We start from the raw sequence: 17,385 nt of genomic DNA, 5'->3' as shown, positions 1-17,385 counted from the left end.
AAACAAGTGGATATCATTTCATTATGTTTAGAGCAATCCTTCAGGCCCTAGTCCTTACAAATCTTGATTACTGCAATTAATTTTACATAGGCCTTCTTTGGAACTATACATTCCTTTAAACCCTCTGCAATCTGCCAGTCAGACTCTCTTGGACATCCCTTCTCCACATGCAGCCCACCTTAGTACAACTAGAGAAAGTAGGGATGTGAATCGTTTTTTGACGATTTAAAACAATCGTCAGATATATTTTAAATAGTCAAAAATCGTTAGAGCCGCGATACAATAGCAATTCCCCCAATTTATCGTCAAAAAATCGTAAATCAGGGGATGGGGGAGGGCAGGAAAACCGGCACACCAAAACAACCCTAAAACCCACCCTGACCCTTTAAAACAAATCCCCCACCCTCCCGAACCCCCCCAAAATGTTTTAAATTTCCTGGGGTCCAGTGGGGGGGTCCCGGCGCGATCTCCCGCTCTCGGGCCATGGCTGCGTTAATAGAAATGGCGCCGGTGGGCCTTTGCCCTTACCATATGACGGGGCAAAGGTAGCGCCGGTGCCATTTTGGTTCCTGTCACCCAACGTCATGAGTGCAGGAGATCGCTCCCGGACCCCCGCTGGACCCCCAGGGACTTTTGGCCAGCTTGGGGGGCCTCCTGACCCCCCACAAGACTTGCAAAAAGTCCAGCGGGGGTCCGGGAGCAACCTCTGCACTCAGGCCGTATTGCCAATATTCAAAATGGCGCCAGCGCTACTTTTGCCCTCACTATGTCATAAAAAAAAAAGGGCCTTCGGTGCAACAGCCTAGCCCCAGGCTAGGCTCAGAGTATCTTTGGAGCTGGGTCCTTCAGAAGTGCCAGGACTGGGAAGCTCCCATCCTGGCCCCCTCATAGCCCCTTCCTGGATCCAGCATTGAAACATGCAGGAGAAATGCCCAACTTCTCCTGTCCAGGTCTGAGCACTTTAAACATACCTTAGCATGGAACTGAAGTAACATCACTTTGGCAACTTACGTTGCTATGGCCAGCATCATTTTGTTGTATGGCCATTGTCAGGACCTCCTCCTGTTGAATCCACGGCTGTACACAATTGCCTCCTCTGGTGCCTTATGTGCTCTCCAATCACAATAGCACCGCTGTGTCCACCAGAGTCTGTTGCAGTCCCAATAGCTAGGGCTTCTCTCAGGTGGGGGAAACTTGCAAGCCTTTCAGAACAGGCTAAGGTTCGTGTCACTGCTTGTCACTCTGGCAAGTTCCCTTTTCCAGGCTTCTCCCCGTCAGGTGTGGAATACCAGCCCCTCAGGGAGAGGGTTATCACAAAAAGAAAAAAAAACAACAATAACAAAGAACTGTTCAATAGTAGTCCATGATCATTCCTCTGTCTCTAGGCTGTGCAGTAATCCTTTCTCCAATGTCCAACAACAGAAAAACTGCACCCAAAACACCCTTATCCAAATGTCTGTCTTCAAGCTTTTATCCTGCCTATAAACATTTGGATTGGGGATTCAGCACAACTCGCCCCTTCTCCCCTATAGCTGTGCTCCAAGTAATGGTTTCCCTTTACCACCTTCAGTAGCCAACACTCACTTTCGTTAGTGCTTTACTGGAGACCAGGTGAGACAAACAATTTCACCTTGCGGGTCTTCCCTCAATTCCTTTTTTCCTTCCTTCCACACTTACTCAATCACCATGTTGGACAAAGAAGACTCTTCAGTGGGTGACTCCCAGTCCATCTCCCCCACCCCTGTGTCAGACCAACAGCTCTCTTCATATTCCTCTGCACTCAGAGACCCACCCTTTTCTTCCCACAGCATGGACTCAGCTGAATCTAATTAATCCCAATCACCTTCAGCAACCCCTTCAGCCTCATCCTGGGCTCGAGCTTTCCACTGCTGCTCTGGAACCCTGGGTATTGTAGTTTTTCTAGGGTATCTAAGCGCCCCCTGCTGTTCCACCTTGAGATTGTTTGGCATCTTTTTACTACGGCAGGGATTTCTACCCCTCCGGGAGGGCTGCAAGTTGCCTTTCTCATTACACCATACATCAAAATGGAACAGATCACACTAGAGGAAAGTGCCTAAGGAATGTCACTTTGACGCCATCTCCAGGTGGACAGCACCATTTTTAACATGCTGGGACTTGGGTGCAAGTGATTGGGTATTGCTCCTGTCCATTTCATTGCTAATCCAAGAAGGAAGTAAGAGGGGGCTGGGGTGGAGCTCCTGGCCCTGGCACTTCTGAAAGACCAAGTTCTAGCCCACTCCAGTCAGGCCCTGGATCTGGGCCCTGCCTAGGGCTAGGCCATGGCACTGTGCCAGACTCAGGGCTAGGCTTCAGTGCCAGGGATCAGTCTGGGGTTAGGCTTTGGTGCCATGGGCCAGCCTGGATCTAGACTTCGGTGACAGAGTCTGACCTGGGGCTAAGCTTCAGAGCCAAGCTATGGGAAATTATTTTAAGCAGCTAATTAGCTTAAGTCAAGAATTTGGTACCACGATATAAATTAGTGAAGCAGAGAATCACTGATATTTTTAGTGTAATTATTTGATATAAGGCCTATAAATTATGAAAATATGTCATTTTTCTTAGCCTGCTTGTAACAAAAAAACAAGAAATGAGATCAGATATATTAAAGTGCAGTTACTCAGGAGGCTAAACTGTGCAGATATCAGAGGAAAACAGGACAGTAGCGACTTGGCCACACCTGACTGTTTGCTGATGTGATAAGAACAGACATTTGGGGCCCCAAGAATACATGGGAGTAGCCCAGAGAAAAACTGATACTAGGACAAAGGTCAGCAGAATCAACATAAAAAGACCTACTTCAAGCTAACTGAAATCAGAGAAAGAATAGCGCAGAGGAAAAGCTTTTGGACATTACCAGTGTTAATGAAGTGTCTGATGAGCTGTTGCTGGTTTCCCGATGCTGTGTTCCCATATTTGCAAAGATATATCAGACTCACATTGGGAACTGTGAGGGGGAAGTATTTTTGTATATATTCCTTAATGCAAACTCTAATCTTGTATGCTTTTATTGCTTATTCTCAGACTTATAAGTAAAACTTCTACACTTTTAAATAAGGGTGTTGTATAATCTATGACAAAATAATCACCAATATCCTAGCCATTACACAGGCCCAGCTCAGGTCTAGGCTTCAGCACCAGGCCTGGCCCAGGATTAGGCCTCTGCGTCAGGGCCAGCCCGGGGCTAAGTCCTTGGGTCTGGCGCTGTGCCCTTCCTGTGGCTATGTGTTGGAGCCCAGCTTGGGGGTTTTTTTTGGTTTTTTTTTTTTAAATCAACATATGTTTTGTTTTTGTTTAAGGTTTTTTTCTGATTGACAAATGAATTGAGCCAAAATAACATTAAACTAACTAAAAAAGAACCCCTGAAATAAAAAAAAAACAAACTGAGCTAAAATTTTTGCACTGGACATCCCTAAAAATTATATTGCCTGTCAACTTCTGATCACTTATCAAAACTCCCTGACCCCTTCCTCTTTACACTATCATTGGAATGCCTTTTATAATTCACTTATTGCAACCACACTACTTTATATTTCCTCATAATATCATCGTTTGCTCACTTGACCCAAAGAATTATGACTTGACCCAAAGAATTATGGTCGCCGCATTTCAAAAAAGATATAGTTGAGATGGAGAAGGTACAGAGAAGGGCAACCAAAATGATAAAGGGGATGGAACAGCTCCCCTATGAGGAAAGGCTGAAGAGGTTAGGGCTGTTCAGATTGGAGAAGAGACGGCTGAGGGGGGCATATGATAGAAGTCTTTAAGATCATGAGAGGTCTTGAACGAGTAGATGTGACTCGGTTATTTACACTTTCGAATAATAGAAGGACTAGGGGGCATTCCATGAAGTTAGCAAGTAGCACATTTAAGACTAATCGGAGAAAATTCTTTTTCACTCAACGCACAATAAAGCTCTGGAATTTGTTGCCAGAGGATGTGGTTAGTGCAGTTAGTGTAGCTGGGTTCAAAAAAGGTTTGGATAAGTTCTTGGAGAAGTCCATTAACGGCTATTAATCAAGTTTACTTAGGTAATAGCCACTGCTATTAATTGCATCAGTAGCATGGGATCTTCTTAGTGTTTGGGTAATTGCCAGGTTCTTGTGGCCTGGTTTGGCCTCTATTGGAAACAGGATGCTGGGCTTGATGGATCCTTGGTCTGACCCAGTATGGCAATTTCTTATGTTCTTAAAGAAGAGAGTATTAGCTCTTAAAAGCTAATCAAGAAATGTATTAAATTAGTCCAGTAAAAATGTCTCACCTTATATATTTTTTATTTATCATTATATCTGTGTATGCCACAGTGTCAGAGTTGCTTTACAGTACAGTATTCAGTGCAGATCAATACCACCAAGCATTCCAAAATAGCCAGAGGTGAAACATGCATCTAGTATAGCTCAGGCATAAACTATTACAATAGCAGTGTGTTAAATATATTAAGGAGCAGATTTTCAAAGGGTTACGTGCGTAACCCCCGAAAAGCTGCCCCTTCCACCCCCTGCCCATTCCACACCCTGCACGATCAAATCTACTCCCACGCGCACCTTTTAAAATCTATCCCTAAATGTATACATGTAGATGAACATCAGTAACTGCAGATTAACCATAGGCATAAGGTTTACTTCTTTTTTAATTCAAAACACAGATTGAAATAATTCCTTTCTATTTATAATGTGTTATGCCCAAAAATTAAAAAATAAGAAAATGGATATTTTCTCTTGAAGAAGATGTATGAGGCTTCTTTTTCTTTTTAATTGATATGATTAATTTTGTTCTTACAGAAAATGGAACATAAGGAGGTTTTGGTCGGATTGCTTTTCTTGGTTTTCCCATTCATTCCAGCCAGCAATCTCTTCTTCAGGGTGGGATTTGTGGTGGCAGAACGAGTGCTTTACATGCCCAGGTAATGAAGACATCACTGCTATTGGCCTGATTACCATTGTTTTTGTTAATTGTCATATTACATCTTTCATTCAGCCCCAGTAAACGTTACAGTCACAGCACTTGTGAAGCTAGAAACAGTCCTGGGATGTATCATATCTGAAGGGACCAATGCATATGAACATAAAAAACTGTTACAATATACAAGGAATCTAATTTTTCTCTAGGACTAATATAGATGCTAGAACTCTGCAGTACAGAATTTTTCCAGTATGTTTGTCCAATTTTGATAATGCTTACAGAAAGGTTTTATTCTGTAGCCATAAACCCCGAGGTCAATATTCATAGCTAAAAAGTTAGCCAAATAAGTTGTGGTTGGGCAGTGGGCAGATTGGGGCGGAGCAAGTTAGCCATACTACTTATGCAGCTAACTGCTGATATTCAGACTTATAACCCACAAAAGAGATTAAACACCAAGTGAACACTTCAATCACACAACAAATGCTTGGTGATAAATATTTCAATTGGATATTCACTGATAATCAATTCAATTTTTTCATATATATTTTATAATTTAATGAAAATTTTTTATAGGAGATGGGAATGGTTTCATACAATGTATTCGGCAACACCCTTGGTGCCTTTGACTCTTTAATCATAAACACATTCTCCAACCTCCATTTTTATATTTTATTTTAACAAATTGTGTTTTAAAAAAATTTTTAGAATTGGATTTCAGTATTCAATAGTACGTCGTACAGAGAGAAGAAAATGAAAAAATTAGTAACAACTAATAACATACAATATATATAAAAAAAGTGATTTCACTGAAATCCAATTCTAAAAAATGTTTTAAAACACAATTTGTTAAAATAAAATATAAAAATGGAGGTTGGAGGATGTGTTTATGATTAAAGAGTCAAAGGCACCAAGGGTGTTGCCGTATACATTGTATGAAACCATTCCCATCTCCTATAAAAAATTTTCATTAAATTATAAAATATATATGAAAAAATTGAATTGATTATCAGTGAATATCCAATTGAAATATTTATCACCAAGCATTTGTTGTGTGATATTCAGACTTAGCCATATATGTTGTATGGCTAAACTAGATGTGCCATAGAGCAGATCTAACCTTAGCCGGTTAGCTTATCCGGCTAAGCGCTCAGTTATATGTATATATCCAGCAGCATAGCTGTGCCACTGAATATATATCATAACATTGCAGGATAAGTTGTAACCGGCTAACAAGGTCATTTATCATTTCACATTAGGGCCTTAACGCTATTGATAACAATGTGCACTAATATGTAAATATGAGTAAGAGAGAGAGAAAATCTCTATAGAGAAATCAATATATCACTCTCTATTTATACCACTGTAAGAGGGGGCATTTTTTTCCAAATTATCTTTATTGAGGCATACTGCAAAAATACAAACAAAACAGTTGCATTACATAGCCAAAACAGTGCAGAGCCTCCTGTTTTTTGGTTTTTTTTTTTACCATTTAGAATGAACACTTACACCCACCCACCCCACAAAGTTGCGTGCCTTTTCAATATTGTCTTGAGTATTAGTCATGCAGATTGCTCAGGTAACTGGCAATTATATGTTCCGTGGTTGAAACGAGGATACATCCAACAATTTTCTCTGCTCAGCTAGAGGGGAAAGATCTTTAATTGAAGGTGGTAAAGATTCATAATAAACAGACCAGACTTCCTTGAAAAAGTACCGTTTCCGAGGAGAAAATCGATACATGGATCCATACTCCAGTTGATATAATTCAGTCATTACATGTCTCCCATAGGTGGAGCTGGTTCTATCCAGCGTAGCAGAATGCATTTTTTTACAATTAGGCATGCTTTAGACAAAACCCAAACATTGTCCAGGTTCACACTGGTTTCGCCCACATCATTATTAAGGATACAAAACAAGCAGGACCAGATAATTTCAGTACCAAAGAGAACCGACAGTAGGGAACGAATAGTTTCCCAAAAAGTTTGGATAGTTGGACATGCCCATAAACAGTGAATGAGTGAAGCTAAAGAGCTCCCACATTTGAGGCATGAGTCAGATGTAATAATGCCCATTTATTTGGCCCTTGCAGGAGAGTAGACAATTCTATGAAAGATTATTTGCTGCAGTTCTCGAAGGCCCACATTGTTTGTTATCTTTGATATTGACAAATAACAGGTTTTGAGCATAGCAAAATCTATGTCTTCGTTACAATCCTGTCTCTATTTAGGGAGCAAATTTGTATATATAGGGTACAATTGAGCAGAGTTGTAAAAGGCATACAAATATGATAAAGTGCCTACTTTGGCAGCAAAATACTTAAACAATCCTGAGTAAAGTGAGTTATCAAGCGCACCTTCCACCCCTCTCATAATGGTAAGGTACGATGCCCTTAGATATCCATATATTAAAAAGTGGTTAGGTTGAAATCCCAATTTTGCTTGACATTGGCCGAAAGAGTATAATGTCCCCGTGGACGGATCTATCAAGTCTTTAAGTAACCAATTGGAGGATAGCCCAAATTTATCTTTCCCAGGAAGAACTTGCAAAGACTCCTGCGAAGGGCCCCTAAAGGGAAAATGTGGAGAAACGTGTGTGGGTAGATTTAGCAATTTGTGGGTTCCCCCCCCCACGCCTAAGAGTTCTCACCAAACCATAAAGCATTTAGGAGCCTTGTAGTTCATGGGGCGAGGCGTGAAGAATAAAATTATGGTCCAAGGGGGAGCATATAGCAGCCACCAGACTAGCATCTGTATATTCTGAGGTTGCGTGAAACCAGTCTCCCAGAAAACAGAGATTAACCGCCCGGGAATATACCATAAAGTTGGGTAGCTCGAGCCCACCTTGCGACTTGGGGGCAGTCAAAGTGACATATGAAAGCCGGGCTTTCTTCCCCTTCCATAGAAAAAACTGTATAGCTTTTTGTAGAGTTTGGTGATCCTTGGCTTGAAGAAAAAAGGGGAGCATGAGAAATAAGTATATTATTTTTGGAGTGATTACCATTTTTATTACTGCTATGGGCCCATGTAGAAATAACATAAATAATTGCCAACTAAATAGTTTCCGTGTCAGCTTTTCTTTAGTAGGAGGGATATTGAATTCATACCAGTTCCCTGGATTCGAATGAATATGGATACCTAAGTATTTAATCGTAGAGTGTGCCCATTTCACCAGGAAATCAAGCCAGGAATCTCTAAGGGTACCCATAAGATCAAGAGCCTCTGTCGTATCCAAGTTCAGTTTGAACCCAGAGAGTGTTTGGTATTCCAAAAGTATGCATAAGGGCGCTGGTAGAGCTATTCATGCATGGGATAGAAGGAGAAGAATATCAGCGAAGAGAAGTGTTTTGTATTGTTGGTTCCCCACAGGGATTCCCGAAATTTCTGGGGTGTATTTTAGTTTATTTACAAGGGGTTCCACAGTCAAAATGAACAAAAGGGGAGAAAGAGGACATACCTGGCGGGTGCCTCTTTCCAGTTTAAACTCCTCTGATAATATGCCATTAACCAGAACTCTCACCGAGGGGTTAGAGTACAGTAAAGTGATGTAATCATATACTTGCCCTGTAAACCCCATCCAAAAAGGCAGAAAAGGCCTTCGATAGGGTCGCATGGCCATTTCTTAAAAAGGTTCTTCAAAAAATAGCCATGCGACCCTATCGAAGGCCTTTTCCACGTCACTATCAATGGGTCTGGGAGGGATAAGATATGGCAGGTTTCAAGAGCAGCCTGAACTTTATGAAGGTTAACCATGGACCGCCTCCCATGAATGAACCCCACTTGGTCGGGAGAAATTACCAAAGGCATAATAGGCTTCAATCTATTGGCTTTAATTTTCACGTACATTTTAATATCCAAGTTAAGTAAGGAGATAGGTCTATATGATGAGGGTTGCAGGGGGTCCCTCCCAGCTTTGGGCAGAACTACTATAGTAGCAGCTCTCATGGTGGGAGGCATTACACCCTCCCGACTCATAGCCTCAAATAATAATCTGAGTGTGGGGGCAAGTTCAGGTAATAAAGATTTATAAAATATGGTGGTCATGCCATCAGGGCCTGAGGCTTTGTTGTCTGAGAGTGAGGAAATAGCCTCTGTTACCTCCTGTACCCCAATTTGACGATTTAGTTTAGAGTGGAGATCTTCCGTCAATTCTGGGAGGGGACTACAATCTAGGAATTCATCAATGGCTCCACCATTTACATAGTCCGCCGAGTATAGATGGTGGTAGTAGTCTGAGATTTGTGCTATATCCTTCGAGGTTGATTTTGCAGTACCCTGAGGTGTCTTAAGATTTGCAATAAATTTGGAAGGATCCTGAGATTTTAATAGGTGTGCCAAGAGGCGTCCGGCCTTATTTCCAAAGTGGAAAACGTTATATTGTTTATATCTCAATGTTCTAATAGCCCTTGTGTGTAAGAGGTCGTTAAGAGCCACTTGGACTGCCTTAAACTGTTGCAGTATGGTATTATCTTCCTTGAGATTCATTTTACGTTTGAGAGCTCTCATCTGCTTTTCTAGGGTAATAATGTCTGCATCAAGTTTCTTTTTTTTGTGACTTGCATAATTTATAATGTCCCCTCAAAGAACAGTTTTAGCAGTTTCCCACAAGAGGAGAGGTTGATCACTGTGCTGTGTGTTGAACTGCATGAATTCTCACCATTTCTTCTGTAGAAATGCCGGGAATTCCGGATCTCGGATGACCCGGCATCCACCATTGTCTCCATGCCTGGGTTTCACATACCCCACGACCGGACAGTGATCAGAGATAGTCAAGGTTTCAAATGTGGCTTTCTGGAAGCGGGAAAATATAGTTTCTGAGACCAGTATATAATCTATCTGAGACCGTGTGGGGTGGGCCCTCGCCAAATGAGTAAAGTCCTGTTCCCCTGGGTGAAGTGTTCTCCACAGGTCCAAAAGGTTAAGATGTTTACATAAAACGTTGGGGCCCTTGTGTTCACTAATTTGATGTCCTCCTCTCTGGGGATGGCTGTTGAGTGTGGGATCTACGGCAAAGTTTAAGTCCCCCCCCCCCCCCCCCCAAGTACAATTGGATAGTCACCTAATTTCGAGATATGCGACAATAAGCTGGTGAAGAAGGAATGGTCATAAGAATTGGGGGTGTAGACAGAGACTAAAATCGTGAGAGACCTCATCAAAGACCCTAGCAGAATTATATATCTCCCTTGAGGGTCCACTATTGTTTCTTGGACCCGAAAAGAGATGGACCTGTGAATGAGGATCGCCACCACACGGCTCTTAGAGGTGCCAGAGACAGAGAAAACTTGTCACCCATTTCTTTTTTAATTTTAATACTTCCTCTTGTAATAAGTTTCTTGAAGGAACACCACCTTAGCATGGAGTCTGTTTAACCTCACAAGTACCTTTTCCCTTTTCACTGGCATGCCCAGGCCTGCCACATTCCATATTACCACCTCTAATGCCATGGAATGTTCTGACAGGATTCAGGGCACGAGGAAGGTAGCCCACCCCTGCAAAGAATGATCCCTCCTGAGCAATACCCTAGACTCCTTGTAATGAGCATGCCAGGAAAAAATACCTGAGTACCAATTAGCCTGTATAAACTCTCAGACAACATATTAACAGAGTAATTTGCATCTTTGGATATTCCCTCTGTGTCCCCCCCCCCCCCCCCCCACCACTACCTCCTTGTCCCTGCCATAGATCAAATAGTAATTTACAAACTGGAAAATCCTTCATGACTGCAGGGCACTCAACCCCAATATCAACCCTGTCTCCAATGAGTAATCCCTGGAAGGGGATGTGGATCACATTGATGGACGATGTGTTCGGCCGTCACCTCACAGCCTCCATAGTAATGGAAATTCAAGATGGTCCCCAAAGACATAAAGAGTCAGATTGTGAAAAATATGGAATGACCTGAGGGCAAATGAAAGTCTCGAGGTCCTTAAAGTCCAAGTGAGACACTGTGCCCCTTCTGGCTACTTGATAGAACATTGATGTTGTAAGTCATGGATCAGGCAAAAGGAAACACGTTCGCCAGCATCAAATTAACGCGTATAGGCTCGGTTGCGCAGCCACTAACAGCAATTTAAGTTCCCTACTTGTCAGTCAAGTGGATTCAGCTTGAATAGCCCCAGAGAGGTCTTTCACATAGTCTCGCGCTTCAATTGCTGAGTCGAATACCTTTGTAGTTCCTTGGTGTGAGATCCTCAATTTTGCAGGGTACATCAGAGCAAAACTGATCTTTTTGGTTATTAACTTTGAGCACACGGTGTTGAATTCTTTGCGTTTGATGGTGACCCATGGAGAAAAATCCTGGAACATGGACCTTCCGATAGTTTTGTAGGTCAGCAAAATTTAAGAAAGGAGCGATAACAACGCAGGGTCTTCGCTCGGGGTCTCCCTCAGTTTTCTAGCCCAGTCTGTGCGCTCATTCAAGGAGGCCTATGGGAAAGACACTAACGTATGGACAACGCCCAACAGCCATGTCTCCAAAGTATGAAGGAGTTCCGTTTCCACAATGTTCTCAGAAAAGCCAACAAATCGCAGGTTATTTCACCTAGACAGGTTCTCCAAATCATCAATCTTTTCTTCCCTGGCTTGTGCAGATTTTTCGAGCTCCCCCACTTGTCTTTCCAAGGCCCCTTTGTCATCTTCCGCGAGCGTCATGCGGCCTTCCACCCGTTCCACCCGGAAGTCAGATTCGCTGAGCAACGCCAGACCTCTGCAATCTGCTCAGAGATTTGATGCAGACGCATGTCGAGGGCAGTTACCACAGCATGTGAAATCTTGTCTTCTAGTGATTCCTCTGGGTGATTGTGTGTTTCGAGGGGTGCAGCAGCCATTTTGACTTCCGGGTCCTTGGCTTTCTCTTTGTCTTTTTTCACAGTTCAAGAAGCCATACGAGCCCAGATTTCATGGTCAGAGCTACCAATCGTTTCCCACAGTGTTCTGCTGCTCAGGAACATCTATATATGCCGGAGGGTTAGCGATGGCGGGGATTAAGAGCGGGTGGCGGCCGGAGCTCGGTCTGCTTGCTGCTTACCGAGCCCACCACATCACATGATCCTTCGAGGGGGCATTTTTAATTCAGTGTGGGGTTTGGGAGGGGGTGGTTTTACATACACAGTAAGAGGTATGATCACAAAGTTGACATCACTGAAGATTTTCTGCTGTTTGAATCAGGTAGAGAGTGCATTGTACAACCTTTCATTGATTCAAACAGAAAATCTTCAGTGACGTCAACTTTGTGTTCGTACCTCCTACTGTACGTAAACCCCACCCCACCAAATCCCACACAGAGTTAAAAGTGCCCCTCTTTTACAGTGGTATAAATAGAGTGACATTGATTTCTCAACAGAGTCTCTCTCTCTCTCTTTGTCTCTCATATTAAATAACACAGTAGTGCAGATTTTAAAAGGGTTACGCGCATAATATACGTGTGTAACCATTTTAAATCCCTCCTGTGTGCGCCGAGCCTATTTTGCATAGGCTCGGCGACGCGCGCAAGTCCCGGGAAGCACATATGTCCCAGGGCTTGAAAAAGGGGGTGGGGAGTGGGCGGGGAGATTTGGGGGCAGGGCAGGGGTGGGGCCGGAGCTTCCAGGCACAGCGGCCATTTGCTGCTATGCCCAGGATCACGGGCCGGCCATTGGCTGGCGTGTGTAACCTACGCCTGCCGAGAGGCAGGCGCAACGTAGCAGATAATGGTAAGGGGGGGTTTAAGTAGGGCTGGGGGGCGGGTTAGGTAGGGAAGGGAGGGGAAGGAGGGGGGTGGAAGGAAAGTTCCATCCGAGGCCGTTCCGATTTTGGAGCGGCCTCAGAGGGAACAGAGGAAGGCTGCGCCGCTCGGCGCGCGCAAGGTGCACAAGTGTGCACCCCCTTGCGCGCGCCGACCCTGGATTTTATAACATATGTGCGGCTGCGCGCACATGTTATAAAATCAGGCGTAGATTTGTTCTCACCAGGTTGCTCGCACAAATCTACGCCCTTGCGTAGGTTTAAAAATCTGGCCCAATATGTGTTGTGGAAATTACTGCAGAGATGCAATAATGTAGCTTATGTTGCGGAAATTGCCTATGCGATGTGCTAGCTTGAAAATTAGCCTAACCATGCAGGTGCTACAAAATTTAGATAAATCTAGGGGTAAGTTACTTAACCGGACAGTTTTGAAAATTGACTCCAGTATTTTTAGTTTTATTGTTTTTGTACTGTATATAAAAATAAATAAACATACTTTAACAAAGTAATGCAACATTAAGGCTCAGGTCTGAAAAATTCCTGAGCTGCATAAGTGGAAGACTGGAGGTACTCGTGGCATTTTCTTCTCATCCTTCAAAAAGGCTATTCATATCTGTCCCATGAACAGTTACTCCTGCATAGTAGGAGGAGCCATCAGAGCATACATGTGCCCATAGCTCTTCCTGCTTGCTGCAGTAATAAAAACTAGAGATGTGCATCGTTTTTTGTGTTCGTGTCGTTCTTTGTTTTTCGGCCGCCATGGAAAATGTAACTTTTTTCGGTTCGGGTCTTTTTTTTCGTGAAAAATCGATTTTTAGTTAGTGCGCGCTAACAAAAAACGTTAGATTTTGTTACTTTTTGTTAGTTTTTGTTAGCGCGCACTAACGGGGAGTTAGCGCGCACTGACTCCCGTTGGTGCGCACTAATCGGAAAAACGAATTTTTACAAAAAAAACCGGGAAAATCCCGATCTTTTTCGGGCTCCCTGAAACATGCCGAATTGGACAATTTCATTGAAATTTTCCAATTCAGCAAAAACGAATGCACATCTCTAATAAAAACTATACTATTAAAACTATACTTCAAGCATGCTTAGCTCGTCCATCCAGTCAGGCAGCTAGCTGTCATAGACTAATTACAGTTGATTAGATTTGTCTCTGTTCCTCAGATTGAAAAAAAAAGTCTGGCACATTCACAGTCTTTGCTGATTTTGGAGTTATAAGTTTCTTCTTGTCAACAGATTGTTATATTCTCATATTTTCTAGAGGCCCTGAACTCGTTGACTAAAATCTACAAATAAAGAGTTAAAATTATTCGTCTCCAGCCAGAATAGATCTGCTCAGATGCTAGCTTTATTCATAGATGATTGATTTCACAATATTCATTTTAAAATATGTTATATGTTTTAGTCTCCATTTAAAATTGGGACCTAGAATATCTTATCATTAAAAACTCTAACTTAAAATTCCCATCCCATGTTAAATTAAAAAAAGAAAAAGTAGCTCAAAGGACATGCATATGTTAAAAGTTTCAGGTAAAGTCCTTTTACATTGGGTTTTAGGATGCCAAACACTCCAAACTGAACAATATTTTATTGGTTTCATTTCGATATGGATAGAGGAAGCAGGACAGAGGAATATAATATAAATAATGCACGAGAAGTACATCTATTTCTGCTGAAAAATCTAAAACAAGCGCTATAATGGTATGAGGCTCCAAGGATGTAGAAACAGGAGTAACACTGGAAAATATTTCTTTTTGGAAACGGTAATGGATGCATGAAGCAGCCTCCCAGTTTAAGCTGCTGGAGGCAAAAACTGTAACTGAATTCAAGAAAGCAAGGGATGAACAATGAAAGGTAAAGCCATATATCAACTGTGGTCTATGGTATTGCAGGGAAGTAAATATGACAAACTAGGTGGGCTTTATTGTCCTTATCTTCATCATATTTTTTCTCTGGATAACCCTCATTATCAGGTAAATTTTTAAAAATTGATGCGTGTAAAAATTAGTATATACAAGAAAAAGTAGCCTCTACTCATATGCTCTGTATTTTATAAAAGTAGAAAATGCATGGCATATTCACTTTTGTGAGCACATATACATGTGTAGAAAAAAAAAGGGGTGATCTACGGGCATTTTGGGGCAGGGTCAACAATTATGTGTGAGAGTTGCTATTTTAAAAGACATGCACCAACATTTGCTAACTTACTCGTGCATTTTTACACCTGTTAATTATCTGGTGTAAGAGATAGTCAATGTGTTTATTGTGGACTATTGGGCGGGTAGAAGGGCTGGGTGAACTGGGTGAAGCTCAAGCTGAAGAACCAGGAGTGGCTTGACCTGGAGAAGGAATGGGCAAACTGGTGGACTAATTTGTAAAACTGGTAATTTCCTTGACACATCCATGACATATGTGTAAATCTCAATATATCTGAGTAAATCTAACTTTACTTTCACATATAAAATATATGCATGAACATTTTAAAAATAGGAAAAGTATGCATGTTTAATACATTGCTTTATATTTCAATGCATTGCATGTATTCATATGTAAGTCTGTTGAGGAATAAAGACATATTTTATATAGTACTATGGTAAAACCATGTGCCCATATTTACGCATATATGCCGCTACGTGCATTTGTTTGAAAGTTATCCTCCCTACATTTTCTGATATACATCTCTTTCTTGAATGATGACTTATGTGTTTGGTGGTTCGCAGGTTGGCCCCCATGAACCGCACTTTTACTCTAGCCCGGATGCCGCTACAGACCCCCCAGACTGAGACATGGCAGGCCACCGCACTCAAAGGAGGCCAATGCCCCCAGTGGCAGGACACCACCAACTCACCTTGATGCTGCTCCTAGGTGTGCGCTGTCCCCAAACTTAAAGGGCCTGTGTTGGAAAATTCCCCACAGCACCCATGGATGATGTTACTATCTTTGGCCCATAAAAAGGCCTTTTTTCCTATGATCCACACCTCAGCAATAGGTCCACTATCTAGGGATGTGAATCGTTTCTGAACGATTAAAATTATCGTCAGATAATTTTAAAATCGTCCAAAATCGTTAGAGTGCACGATACAATACAAATGCCCCCGAATTATCGTCAGGGGCATTTGTATTGTATCGTTAAATAGGGTGCGGGAAAACCGGCACACCAAAACAACCCTAAAACCCACCCCGAACCTTTAAAACAAATCCCCCACCCTCCCGAAACCCCCCCCAAATGTTTTAAATTACCTGGGGTCCAGTGGGGGGGTCCCAGCGCGATCTCCCGCGATCTCCCGCTCTCGGGCCACGGCTGCGTTGAGAAATGGCGCCGGTGGCCCTTTGCCCTTATCATGTGACAGGGCAAAGGTAGTGCCGGCGCCATTTTGGTTCCTGGCTCCCGACATCACGCGTGCAGGAGATCGCTCCCGGACCCCCGCTGGACTTTTGGCAAGTCTTGTGGGGGTCAGGAGGCCCCCCCCAAGCTGGCCAAACCTCCCTGGAGGTCCAGCGGGGGTCCGGGAGCGGGAGATCACGCTGGGACCTCCCCACTGGACCCCAGGTAATTTAAAACATTTTGGGGGGGGGTTCGGAAAGGTGGGGGATTTGTTTTAAAGGTTCGGGGTGGGTTTTAGGGTTGTTTTGGTGTGCCGGTTTTCCCGCCCTCCCCCGATTTACGATTTTTAATGATTTAACAAAAAAAAAAAACCACGACGATCAGATTTCCCTCCCTCCCCAGCCAAAATCGATCGTTAAGACGATCGATCACACGATTCACACCCCTACCACTATCTCATGTAGAGCAAGTTCTTGGCCTTCGTTCCTGCGTTCTTGGCCTTCGTTCCTGCGTTCTTGGCCTTCGTTCCTGCGCTCCTGGCCTTCGTTCCTCTGCTCCTGACCTTTGTTTCCTGCCTGTGGTCCATCTTCAGTTCTTCGTCAGGTCTATGTCTTGTGGACTGTCATCTGTTCTTCTGTATATTCAGTTTCTGCCCATCTGTGCTGCTTCTCACCTCCCTGCCTGCTTCCCTGCCTTGCCTTGCCTTACCTTACCTTGGACGGATCTCTGGTTTTGACGTCAGCCTGTGGTTGGAGATGCCTATGAAATTAGAATGGGGTGTTTGAGAAGGGGGACAATTTATATATATATATATATATATATATTGGGGGGTTGGGAGAGGAAATCCCTTATTCTAATCAAACCAAATTGAAAGAGTTAGTATAGGGGATTTTGGGCTACATCTAATATGTGCATCAAGTGTTTCTTTGTGTCAGCATGCTTGCTAATGCTGAGATTATAGTATTGAGGGCAAGTGTTACCTTGTTCTCAGTAAAAAAAAAAAAAAAAAAAAATTGTAAATAGCACATTAAGTTCTATTTTACCATGTGTGGGAAAATTTTGCCAAGGTGCATAGTAAACTTTCTGATCGCAAGTTTGATTGCATGGTTCCCTTAGGCTTATACACAGTGTCAAGTTATTTACAGCATAAATGAAAAATGTGAGACAGAAACAAAACCTAACCATTTTACAACCTGAAAACTTCTGTACTGTACTTCAAGCTCTCCTTTTCCCATCTGTTGATTACTGTAACTCCCTCTATGCTGGACTTCCAGTAAATTCTCTCCGTGCACTTCAAATAATTCAGAACTCAGCTGCTTGCCTCCTCACCAGCATTACTATTTGAAACCATATTACACCCATTCTACAACAGCTCCACTGGTTACCTATTTTTTTTCACATATTAAATACATCGCTATT

The 17,385-nt window shown here is 42.7% G+C and overlaps 1 protein-coding gene across 3 annotated transcripts in view; it reads left to right on the top strand.

Moving 5' to 3' along the window:
- TMTC1 (transmembrane O-mannosyltransferase targeting cadherins 1) overlaps positions 1–17,385 on the top strand; it is a 717,359-nt gene that overhangs the window by 400,884 nt on the left and 299,090 nt on the right. For all 3 annotated transcript variants that reach the window (XR_003856434.1, XM_029599999.1, XM_029599998.1), the window contains exon 9: positions 4,800–4,921. Coding sequence is in view for 2 of the 3 variants with exons in the window: in XM_029599999.1 (XP_029455859.1) it covers positions 4,800–4,921 (122 nt within the window). In the remaining variant the exon portion in view is untranslated. The remainder of the gene's footprint in view (positions 1–4,799; positions 4,922–17,385) is intronic.

The sequence above is a fragment of the Rhinatrema bivittatum genome, chromosome 4 (assembly GCF_901001135.1).
Source record: "Rhinatrema bivittatum chromosome 4, aRhiBiv1.1, whole genome shotgun sequence".
In the NCBI taxonomy this organism is placed as follows: domain Eukaryota; kingdom Metazoa; phylum Chordata; class Amphibia; order Gymnophiona; family Rhinatrematidae; genus Rhinatrema; species Rhinatrema bivittatum.
Note: the sequence above shows the minus strand (reverse complement) of the source record. Positions and strands in the feature narration are given on the sequence as shown.